General features: G+C 41.4%; 1 protein-coding gene across 2 annotated transcripts in view; it reads left to right on the forward strand.

Moving 5' to 3' along the window:
* Positions 1 to 12893, forward strand: part of LOC134220426 (protein tipE-like) — a 170622-nt gene that overhangs the window by 79075 nt on the left and 78654 nt on the right. For both annotated transcript variants that reach the window (XM_062699483.1, XM_062699485.1), the window contains exon 3: positions 11220 to 12753. In XM_062699483.1, the coding sequence (XP_062555467.1) occupies positions 11981 to 12753 (773 nt within the window). In that variant the 5' untranslated portion in view covers positions 11220 to 11980. The remainder of the gene's footprint in view (positions 1 to 11219; positions 12754 to 12893) is intronic.

A 12893-nucleotide genomic window follows, 5' to 3' on the forward strand; every position in this document is an offset into this window, starting at 1 on the left:
TGCGTCAAGTGTCGATGCATGGTATTAACGATGCACGATGATTAAAAAAAAAATCTCATTCCACATAAATAACGATTACAAAGTTAATATTTCCTTTACTGACGATGGCGACTTTATCACCACGAAAATGTAGTAATCTGGCCCGCAATAAGTGTAATGTTCAGGGTTAGTTCACTACCGATTTATTACCGTTCTTTATAAATCTGTCCTATGTCCCCTGTATGTCATATATGAATAGAAGAAAGGGAATTTATTAATTAGCGTTTATCAAATGTCGCACCGTACTCTAGATCGTTTATTTACGATCTTTTTAGATTTCTTCACTATTCATCAACTTTGTGCTCATCCGTGATTTTCTAACTATCTCGGGAAAATGTCCTCTTTGTTCTTCATAAAAATGCTTCGGAGCCCACATCAAATTGAACGATTATTTATGACGTCGGACTTATGCCTTTCGTTACTATACTGGGTGTCTGTCAATTAAATGTTTGAAATTCGACAGACTTATGCTGAAATGAAAGATTTCTAACGTTACTAGCGTCTTTATCTTTCGATGGATTTTGAGTATTTCTATTACAATCGACTCGGACACTCTCCAGTAACTTGTCAATTTCATTGAAGCTTAAGATTATTAACGATACATTATTGAAAATTTCAATTCTCGTGAAAGCCAGTAAAAATTTAAGATGTAACCAATCCTGTTGTCGCATTCATTTATCACTTCCACATTTGTAAACTGCGAGGTTTCTAAGCCAAGTTACCATTTTTGCATTCATATATCATGAGGCTAACACGATGATACTTTTATGGCCATGGAAGTCAAGAAAATTCACTGTCATTCTCATTATGTCAATTTGCACCCCAACGGAGAAAATGCCAGCCTCGTTGGTGGACGAATTGAGGAAATACCCCATGGCTAACGGTTTGACCGTTCAAAATTCCGTATAGCTCGTTGATAAATTGAAGAATCTCGAAATGCTAAGGAAAGGGGCCCCAAAACACATTTTGATTAAACAGCTAACATTTCGGCGAGGCAGAACGCCCTACCAAGGGAGATTAACCTACAATGTACTACGCGTCTCCACGCACGCACTATGGGGATTTAGGCGAACATTAATCGGAAAATCGACTTTCACCAATCATTTTTTCACCATTTTTTTTCTCGAATGCAGATACATAAGATAAGAAAACCCCAGAATTTCAGGTTCCTAGGAGTTATAGTTTTTAAGATATTTGTTATCAAAATTGAAAAAAGGTAAAAAAACGCGGTTTTTTCTTAAAAATTTTGCTTTACTTCATACCAGTATTTGAAAGATTTTTTCTGATACGATACCAAGGTTTACATATAGCATTGTAAATATAATTAAAAGAGCTTTCATATCGTACTAACAAAATTCGGGATGTTACGGGATTACGTACAAAACATTGAAAAATAGAGGTATTTTCAACTGTAAAATTCAGCCACTTTTTTCCCGCATTTACCCGCGGAGATATTTAGTGTACTTTCAGATTTCCACGGGAAATCTTGCACAAACTTGCGCCGTTTTGAGAAAACGCGATTTGAAAAAAGAACCTACCAATAGCAACACAAATTTCATCTTTCTACTATAATAAACTTTTTTGATAAAGGGCCAAGATATTAGGCCTTTTCAAAAGTTAGTCGCGAAATGGCTAAGATTGTTGCTTAACAACATTTCCCTGTTATGACAACATCAAAAACATCTTATAAGCTCAAAAAAGGAAGAAAATATTTTTGTCCGCCTGTTTGTATGGCACGGCCATACCAGAATGCTTATTCCCCGACGAGTGGAGCGTTGTTAAGAGCTGCCAGCTAACAGGCGTTTTGTCTCATGATGTTATATGTTAATATTATCAATTTGATTTATATTATCAATGTGATAAATATTTTCTTAATTTTTTTATGGTATCGGATAGCTATATTGTTTAACTGTTTCGTGAGGTAAAAATGCCCTTGAAAATCATTTCTGCTAAGGCATTAGACCAGTAATTGTTTAGGTAGGGCAAATTGCCCCCCTTCCCATACTAAGGGAAATAATGATTTCGTTTGATGTCTCTGCGGTGTACCCAAACGTACCCGTTGCTGATGCTTTCAAAAGTTTACGCAGACATTTGTGAGAAAACGAACACCTCCCAAACACATTGATGCCTACACCTAGCTATGGCAGAAACATATATGAAACAAAAAATGTTCATATTCAGAGATAAGTTTTTTTAAAGAAACATTTGGTCTCAGTACGAACAGTAACCACTTTTGGCTGATGCGTTCATAAGCGATATTGAAATAGAACTGGAAAGAGACAAATTTGCCTCCACATCCCTCCCACCAATCTGGAGACTTTATGTTGAAAAATATAAAAAATCAAGTTCATTGTTGAGAAGAAACATAAAGGGCATATTTCTTTTCCAGAAAGGAGAATAACACACTGATGTTTTATATTTACCGGAAACGTATCGGAATCAAATCATTTTTGGTGCACAAAAGCAAGCCGCTTTTCACTCAATAGCGCACCGGTTGTTTGGTATTCAAATGGAGCAGATGGAATTTGAAGCTGAGAAAAAGAAGATCAGCTAACTTGAATAAATACGATGTTGAATTCGTTCATATTTTTTTAAAGAAAACACGAAAGGAAAAGGAACGCCGCTACACTGTAGCTTGAAAGGGAAGATGTTAGAAGAATAACCTTACCCAAAGGTGACAATCACTGTAAAAGCTACTATAAAGCAACATGATTTCCGGGCATGAAAGTGAGAATACTTTGATGGATCGCCTATGTGCTTTTAAAGATAAGATTTTGAAGGAAGAAATTATAAGCATATATGAAATCCCATGCCAAGATTGTCCTGCAGTGTATGTTGGTCAACCACGTCAAAAACTGAAGATCTATTTAAGGATAAGCCTCCCGGAATCCAAATATAAGTCAGCTCGTTTTTTTATTTATTTATTGAGTCGTCTTCGATGGTATCGTACAGACTAAAATTAAACTACATTCTTAGTCCTAGTTTTGAAACAATGCTTAGAAATATTAAAATCAAACATATCACACACAACGTTGAAATTTCTAAAACAGGATCTTAAAGGACTGTTACACCCATAATTTGTCAAGTGCATGGGGACAGCAATGAGTGAAGCGTGCCGTAACCTACGACTAGGAGCGATGAGTTGGGTCTCCAAGAGAAGATCCGAGCAATCTATGTATCCTTTGAGGATGTCGTGGACCAATAATCTTTTTAGTTTCAACCGTCTTCTTGACAAAAGTTCAACGCACCAACGGAAAAGTTCATCAATGTCCGTCTGCAGAGCAACGCAATCTACCTAGTAATGATTTGATCACTCTGAAGATTTTGTGATCGTCGGCAAACAGTAGTTTTGCAGATGAGATTCGAAGGTTTAGGTCGTTTATGTAGAGAACGAAAATTAAAGGCCCTAGCACACTGCCTTGCGGAACACCCCAAGGGATGTTGAAGGCCTCGGATCGGGTAGAGTTTGTTTCAACGTAAGCTTTTCTGCCAGTCAAATAGAATAAAATCCAGTCCGCTACCCAGTCTGGAAAGCCCATGTGTCGCAACTTATTGACGGCATGATGGTGTGGTATGCAGTCGAACGCTTTCGAAAAGTCGAAGTAAATCGAATCTACCTGATTTCGCCGTTCGATTTCACGGAACAGCACGTTAGAGTAACATAACAGGTTGGTCGTAGTAGAGCGACGTGAAACGAAACCATGCTGGTGTTCCGATATTGAAGCCTTCTTCTTCTTCTTCTTCTTATTGGCATTACATCCCCACACTGGGACAGAGCCGCCTCGCAGCTTAGTGTTCATTAAGCACTTCCACAGTTATTAACTGCGAGGTTTCTAAGCCAAGTTACCATTTTTGCATTCGTATATCATGAGGCTAGCACGATGATACTTTTATGCCCAGGGAAGTCGAGACAATTTCCAATCCGAAAATTGCCTAGACCGGCACCGGGAATCGAACCCAGCCACCCTCAGCATGGTCTTGCTTTGTAGCCGCGCGTCTTACCGCACGGCTAAGGAGGGCCCCTAGGCCCCTGAAGCCTGTCCACGTTAAATTTCGGACACTGAGACAATGTCCAACTGATTTGTAGCCATTTTATCTCTTTGGACAAGAAGGAAAACCCGCTGAAAGACAAACATAAAGCGGAGAGATTCAACTGTCGTGTAAATTGATCTCCTCAGTGGTTTGTGAAAATTTTAAAAAATCGGATGATGGGTGTCCGAAATTTAACGTTGACAAGCTTCACATGTTTAGTTGCTGATAATATGACTTTGTGGATCATAGATTCAAAGAGTTTGCCAAGACAACATAGTATCGATATACCGCGGTAGTTTTCAACATTGCGCCTACTTCCTGATTTGTGGACAGGGATCATTTTTGCAGTTTTCCATAATTAAGGGAACGTATTGTCTTTCATCGATTGATTGAAAAGCAGTAGCAGTGGAGTCGCAAAAGATTCAGCACAGCTTTTCAGAAGAAATGGCGTTAAGCCATCCACTCCTGCACCTTTGGACACGTCAAGGTCACAAAGAGCCTTTAGCACTTCACGATGGGAGAACTGAAAGCGTGGAAGACGTATTTCATGGACCGGGACGTTCTGGAAGCTTGCTGCGTGTGCAGGCGGTAGAGATGTTGCATTGAAGACGCCTTGAAAGAATGCCGCAAAAAGGTTCGCAGCCTCGTCAGATGTAGTTGCAGTAGCGTTACCGTAATTCATAGTCTTCGGAATTTGGTTACTTGTCTTCTGAGATTTCACAAACTTCCAAAACATGGAGGGGTTGTTCTTTAAATTCGACTGCAAGTTGTCCAGGTGTCAACGGTACCAGGAGTCAAGAAGCTCGTTGTAGGAAGATTCCACCAGTCGGAGTGCATTCCTGTTCTCGTCGGTTTTGTTGGCGAAGAATCTTTTGCGCGCTTTTCTCAATTTGTTTCGCTGGTTACGAAGTTCAGCACTCCACCAGGGCTTTCTGCTAATACCGTGATTATTACTTCGGCGACGAGGTACCATCAATTGAAAAACTTCATACAGTTTGTCATAGTACAAGACAACATTACCATCGATAGAAGGCGTCTGGAGATATTGATTCCAGTTGATCGTAGAATTCTTAGAATTAAGAGAGAAACAATCGCATCGCCGGAAGTCGAAATCTATAGCATATGGATCGCGTTCAGTTTGAGCGGGTACGAAACTGCAAACATCCATTTGTATTAGCACTGGCGGGTGATGATCATCTTTTGGTAGGAGGGGCAAGGCTGGCTGAGAAACTTCTAAGATGTCCGACGAGCTCGTGAACACAAGATCAAACACTACTATTACGATTCGAAATGGAGTTGATTTGCACCAGACCGCTGGCGGAGATTGATTCGGTTAGAGAAATTTCTTGCTCGCTAGACGCATTTACGGGAAGCAAGCCGTTGATATCGTCGTCAAAACGCCACGGAAGATAAGAGAGATTGTAATCCCCTAGCAGTAGAATGATATCGTTGTCCAAAGACATGTCTGAAACTCGTTGAACGGCGGAGAAATGGGCGGAGTAGAGCGCTGGATCAGATTTTGGTAAACGCAGGTAAACTCCGAAGGTATATACGGATCGATTTGGAAGTTTCACGCACAATACGACTTGCTCGAGTTCGATGCAGCCATCGAGAGTCACCTCGAAACAGTTCAGTTCATGTTTCACAGAAATTAGCACACCCCCACCTCTACAAAGGTTGCTGGTGGACTCACTACGATCACTAGGAAATATCGTGTAGTCCGACGAGAGTTCTGAATTGCATATATCATACCGTAGCCACGTTTCGGTTAAAACTACACACTTATTTTTTATTTCTGCAGCTTGGCAAAAATCCGCACAGCCGTGCGCCATCAAAATAAAAAACTGATATTTCAGCAAAAATGGCGTTTGTTAGCTGATTCTCGGCAAAATATTTGCTGATTTTCAGTAATTTCAGTAATCTCGGCAAAAAACATGTTTGCTGGGGCACGGCTGTGCGAATCTCGGTAAAAGTTCAACATTTTGCTGAGATCCCGGTAAAAAAAAATAAGTGTGTACTATGTCGTAATCACAAGCCGACAATCGTAGTTTCAAATCCGTCGTTTTCGTGCGTAGGCCCCTGACATTCTGATAATAGACGCAAAAGAATTGCGCATCATTTCGAGCAATAAGTTGGAACAATTTTCAGCTGGATGAAGCGTTGCAGCATTTTGGTTGGAATCGGAATTTTTTACACGAGTTAAACTGGTCGTATTGAGATCGTACTTGCCTGAGAAACGTTGTTGGAAGGTCCCTTCACCTGTCTCAAACACAGGGACGGGACGGCTGATGATCACTGTCTGGAGTGACTCGACTGTGTCGAGCGAATAAGGACCTTCCACAAAGCTAGAGGCAAGTGTGCGTCCCGGTGTCCGATCGAAGAGATTTACAGCTGGATGAAGTATTGCTGTGTGCCGGCTAGAATCCGGAATCATTTTTTCGCGTACTTGCCTGAGAATCGTTGTTGGAAGGTCCCTTCACCTGTCTCAGACACAGGGTCGGGACAGTTGACGATCGCTGGCTGGAGTGGCTCGACTGTGATGAATGGATAAGGACCTTCCACAATTCTAGAGGCAAGTGTACGTCCCGGTGTCCGATGGAAGTGATTTACAGCTGGATGAAGCATTGCAGCGTGTCGGCTGGAATCGGGAATCTTTTCAGGAAAAGAACTGAACGAATTGAGCACGTACTTGCCTGAGAATCGTTGTTGAAAGGTCCCTTCACCAAGGGCACACCACTCAATAAGGAAGTCACGTTCAACTGGCATCCTTTTATTTCAGCTTTGCTGCGTCTCTTGCTTGTTATGAAATATTTAAAAAGGAGGTAAGGTGACGAACCTGGAAGCACGCGCGCAAGGCAAACGTTTTCCAACTTCGGATCGCCTGGAAATCCAGGAGGAGATTGAACGACTGCAAAACAAAAAAGCCCCTTGGGTTGAACAACTACCAGGGCAGTTATTTAAATACAATGATGATGCACTGGCTAGAACGCTACACTGGGCAGTTATCAAGATTTGGGAGGAGGTTCTATCGCTAGAGCGGATGGAAAATGTCATGTGTCCCATCCACAAAAAGGGCATTACGCTGGATTGTAGCAACTACCGTGCAATTACATTGCTGAACGTCGCCTAGAAGGTACTCTCCCAAATTGCCGTCGACTAACACCAGTTGCAAGAGAGTTCGTGGGGTAGTACCAGGCGAGATATATAGGCGCTCTAGAACGTACCAGGTGTTCGCCGCCGTACGCCAGATATTGCAGAAATGCTGCAAATACAACGTGCACATACAACTTCTATTCATCGGCTTCAATACAATTGATCGAGATCAGCTATGGCAACTAATGCACAAACACGGATTTCCAGATAAACTGATACGGTTGGCCGAAGAAACAATGGATCGAGTGCTGTGCGTTATTCGAATTTCAGGGGCATTCTTGAGTCCCTTTGAAACGCGCAGAGGGTTACAGCATGGTATTGTAGGAAGCTATGGTAAATAAAACTAGCAAGCCATGATTTCGACTAACGACAGAATTTGTACGTTCTTCAATAAAGCCTAGTACGCTGCTGATACGGAATGGGTTTATGGAAAATTTGATCAAATTTCCAAAGTAAATTTGACAGCTGATTTAGTATGGGAGAAATGTTAATTTTTTTTACGGAATAATGGTACGGAATAAGGAAAAGTGACAGCTCCATTTACTTTACCCAGCAGGCGTTATTAGCGTTAGGAAAATTGATTTATGTACTTGTCAGCTCCGTACTGCTCACGAAATTTCAGTAGCGGAATCATTCCGTGACCATTCCGTGTCCTATCTAATTGCACAGTACTTTTCAGCAGCGTACTACCCTTAAAGCTTTGAAACGAGAACACCCCTTCATTGCTACAAAATCAAAAAAAACTTTTGAAGAATTTCGAAGCGAAATCAGGTCAGCGGAATCTATTCTTGGAGATCGAAATCTCGTCGTTTTTATGGATCATTTTCCAAAGGGTTATGGATCATTTGTCATATCTCATATGGAAATTAGTAAGCATTGTATTGTTTTTCTTGACCGTTAATGGAACATATTTCTCTATTAATTGCTAAATTTTAGCTTAGTTATAGATCGAACAATTATTTTTCATGGAATCTCTTGAACTATTTTTTGGATTTATGATAGCATTTTAAGGAACATTCAGATGTTATTTAAGGATCGTTTTTCATTTTTTTTATGGATCCGTCTTTATTGTTCATATGAAAAAGTATGTTTTGCCCTTGGAATCACTCAAGCCGGAAATGCAATCAATTGTTCTTGGCAGCCGTTACAATCTACTACTTTCCGGTCATTATTAAGAAGACGTTAACCATTTTTTGAAAACTTTATCAAATACGAAACAGCCACTCAATGTCGACGAACAAGACATGAAGATTGTTTTGATCCAGCAGTTGAAGGAAAAAGCTCAGAGCTGTCGATTTTATAGTAAAAAACTATAATGAATTCGTTTTGAAGAATATTTTTAATCAAAACGACTTTTGGCGGAGATAATGAATTTACCAGAAACAGAGCTAATCGGATATCTCGTGGAAGGAGTACAGCGGAACCAAGCCAGAATTCAGAATGTTGCTACTGTCAACGATGTGGTGCAAGCGTTTCGGGTGATACGTTTCGATTCAGCAGCAGCAGAAGGGTAAAGCTTTGCTTTTCATGCAACAAACCAGGACATTTTGCTGCACATTGCTGAGTTACCCGAGGAACTAATGTCAACCAGAAGAAATTCGAAAATCCAAGAAATAAATCTGAAACAACAAGACAATTACAAACCGACAGGACTATAAAGAAATTAGACGACCATCATGGAATCCTAAGTCCCGGGTACTTTGAATAAGGTCCTTTTGAATAAGTAGTCGAAAAATGACGAACAGGTTAAATGCGGCGGCTTGGTACAGTTCAAATTAATTGATAGTGTAACAAAATTAAAGGCCTTTTTTGATACAGGTAGGCCGGCTAATCAACATCGCTTTGGAGGAAGTCATACAAAGGGCAGGGTACGAGTGGTACGACTTTCAAGAAGTTCGTTGAGCTATTTGGTTTCGCCGACGACATTGACGTAACTTTGAGAAGATATTGGAAGCCTACATCAGACTAAAAGGGAAGCTAAACGGATTGGACTAGTCAACACGTCGAAGACGAGGTAAATAATAGGAAAAGGCTCAAGCCAATGTAAGCCACCTACCACAAGTTTGTATATCGGTGGTAACGAAATGGAAGTGTTTGAAGAATTCGTATACTTGGGGTCACTGGTGATCTCCAATATCCAGCAGAGAAATTAGGAGACGCATCGTGGCAGGAAACCGTACGTTCTTTGGACTGCACAATCGGAGCGATCGAATAAAGTTCGCCGCCGTACCAAACTGACTATCTACAAATCGCTCATTAGACCAGTACTGCCGTGAATCGCATATCTGTCCCATCTTTGCTGGGTTTCCTATTCATATGGGACAAATATGCGATGTTGAATGTAGGAATGAATATCAGGATAAACTGAAACGTTTTGTGAAATTTAGCATAGCATATGTGATTGTACAAATCGTGGGTGGCTATACAATGCTCAATTGAGCAATCTACTGCATATTGTAGCAAATTGGTACTTGGGATTAGTACCTTTTCCTATACAGTAGCAGTTGTATACCTGGCCACGTCCTTACAATCACGGAAGGAAGGGAAGGAATGTTAGTTCAACATCTACTAGTGAAGATGCAGGGAACCCATACTACCTTCATAGATGTCTCGGGAAGGAAAATTTGTGTTAGTGGGTAAGGTGAATAATAGGGAGCTCTATTCGACAATATAGAGCATTTGTCAATAACAGTATATGCTGAAAAAATAATAAAATATATTCATCAATTTACTTACGAACCGTCCAAAGGAGGACAAAGTAACCTGGATTTTACAAATGTTTCCCATTATATATAAAACACGCACACTTATTCACCGAACATTATAATCAGAACCAAAAACTCGGATTTTACGAATGCTCTAAATCCTACCTGAAACACGTCCGATCACGCACCAATTGTTTACTCACTCGGCCGCGCGAACTATCTGCTTACTGAGCAGAAACACGGCAAAACAAGCACTGACGGCCGCGCAATGCAGAACACAATATTTCGGCAAATCGCGCGATAGTTCTGCTGTCCGAAACAAGAGCCAACACGCACTATAATTAACTTTATTACCGGCCGCGCAATGCAAAACACAAAATTTCGGCAAATCGCGTGATCGTTCTGCCGTCCGAAAACTGAAACGTTTTGTAAATTTGATCATAAAATATTCAAAGTACTTAATATTACATCAGATGTTGCAAACTAGTCTCTTTGAAGCCTGTATAATGAAATATATGTATGGTTCATTGCAACATTGGTCACATTATGCTGCGGAGTGTGGATTCCATTCCCACCTTTGACGTGAAACTTCGCGAAAAAAAGTTTTCGGGAGTGCCAATGGACGTTGCATGCTGGTCCTTTGACTAGTGTGGTGCTTTCTTCAAACAGCCAAAAAATGCTAACTGGAATCATTAAATAATGAGGCAGTATCATTGACGTGTTATGTAACCAGTAATGTAAATAATTAGTTATTAGACAAATGGTTGTAAGCGGATTTCAGTAAAAATTTACATTATATCGATATTAGCTGATAGGCATCTCAAACATATTTTCCCTAATTGGTACAAGAAAAATATAGTCCACCCGAAAAAATGCATCCAGAGAACCGATAACTATTCACCACCTACTGTCAGCAGTTCAAGAAAAAAAAATACATCGTAAAATGAAAAACACCTCAGTTTGATAGTCTCTTTCTCTTGTTGCCATAATCCTCAATCGAGATGAGAAGTATAGTTCTCTTGTAAGCAAGGATTAGTACAAACTTTCCGTCGCACACGCATACCGATGAAAGCTACGGGGGGCGGCGATCTACTCCCACAATGTGGTGACAGAAAAACAAAAACCGCGTGTAGTGTCCCATTCCACGAGTCCCGCGAAGAGAAAAGCTCTGCCTATCCTTTTGCGTGTACGGAAGCCAATGAGAGTGCGAGAGAGTGTGCAAATAACCGAATGATAGATTTTACGACCAATTTAATTGATTGTAACCCATTTCTTTGTGTTTGTTTACAGTGCGAGCGAAAGCTTTCTGCCGTTTCCACTCTGAGATAGCCCATAACGAGCGGAGCTTGCCGGAGAACGACCGATCCTTGAGAAGAGCGAGAGAAGAATCACCCAAAGGATAGAGGGTGGTAGTAACCATCCGAGTGACAACAATCCATCGCTGCCGCCGCGGTCAGTTCCGATTATTGTGCCGTGGTGGGCTCCCTGTGTTGGTGTGTCTGGAGAGCATTCCAGTTGGAGTCTGAAGAACGGATACTGGTGAAGAAGATGAAGAAATAAGAAGATAACGGTGCACAGAAGGAGCAAAAAGAAAAGTGTGGGTGATAAAGGGAACAGACAGTTTTCGTTTTGACATATATACTTATCGAGAAAGGACACAACAGGCGATGCCCAGCGAGAAAGGTATCTCCCAGTCGAGGAAAGTGCCACGTGAATAATTTAGAGTGTACGATTGCTCTTTTATTTTTAGAATATCGTGAAAAACTGTGAAAAGCTTAGGGGATTTGTGCGGTTTCTGAATTATAGAAAGGGATAAAGAGTTTTGTATTTACCTACAAATAACAAGTGCGGGTCTCAAATAGAGTGTGTGAGTGAGAGTTAAGGGAGTTTAGAGGAGCCAGAACAGACGAAGGATACGGAAAGTTGGGTGGGGATGAGGTGGTCCACCGTCCTAGCTGTTTTCGTCGTTGTCTCTAAACTGTATTCAGACAGCGCCAGCAAAGTGGACGAAACCAGGTGCTGCAATCTGCTGATTGGCCGCTGTACCAACAATGAGGAGTGGTAGCTCAGAACTTCTGCTCGAACAACAAGCAGAAGAGCTACGAAAGAAAAAACTGCTGGAACTAGCGGCTGCCAAGAAAGCAAAAAATGGTCCCGCACCGAAGCGAACGCTGCGCGAAAATGCCAGCTTCTATACGACTTCCAGTTTGGCGTTCCTCTCGGTGACAGCCGGAGCTTCGCTGTTATTCCTGGTTCCTCTCTATGTCGATCCGGCGATCTCGACGCTGGTCGGCGACTTCGTCGAGCAGCCCACAATGTGCGTTACGACGCGGCGCGAAGATATGACCGGGCTGTTCAACTGCTCGTGGAGTTCGTGTCGCGAAGGTTGCACCTCGGATGTGTTCAAGTGCACTCATATCTATGTGACGTTCATCGACGATCTGAACTTTACGTTCCCTTTTAATGCGACGCCCTCGGAGCTGTTCAATCTGACCGATATCGAGCGATCGGAGGAAGCGATCCTTTTGGTGAACATAAAAGGCTGCGGTTACCCACCGACGGTCAAGTGCAAAAACTTCACCGATCTGTACGGCTTCGAGGGCGCAGTGTTTCCATGTTACTACTCGAAGCAGAATAAAACGGTCGTGATGACTGCGTACAACCGGGAGGAGCAGTTGCAGACGATCATACACTTTTTCGTGATTCCATTCATCATTACGGTCGTCTCGTCGGTGTTTCTTTGCGTAATGCACTGTGATTGTAGATGTAAGAAGGAGCGACGACGACGGCATCGACACCGACGGCCTAGGATAGAGAATCTAAGGTGAGTGATTATTTTCTTATATGTATCAAATGTATTCCATATAATCAAAGGTTGAAGTGTAATTGTTTTGCATCTATCAAAGTTTGGAGGCCACAGTGTTCGTCACATGATTTAAAAAAAAGGATTTCTATTTAAACATT

The sequence above is a fragment of the Armigeres subalbatus genome, chromosome 3 (genome assembly GCF_024139115.2).
Source record: "Armigeres subalbatus isolate Guangzhou_Male chromosome 3, GZ_Asu_2, whole genome shotgun sequence".
NCBI lineage: Eukaryota > Metazoa > Arthropoda > Insecta > Diptera > Culicidae > Armigeres > Armigeres subalbatus.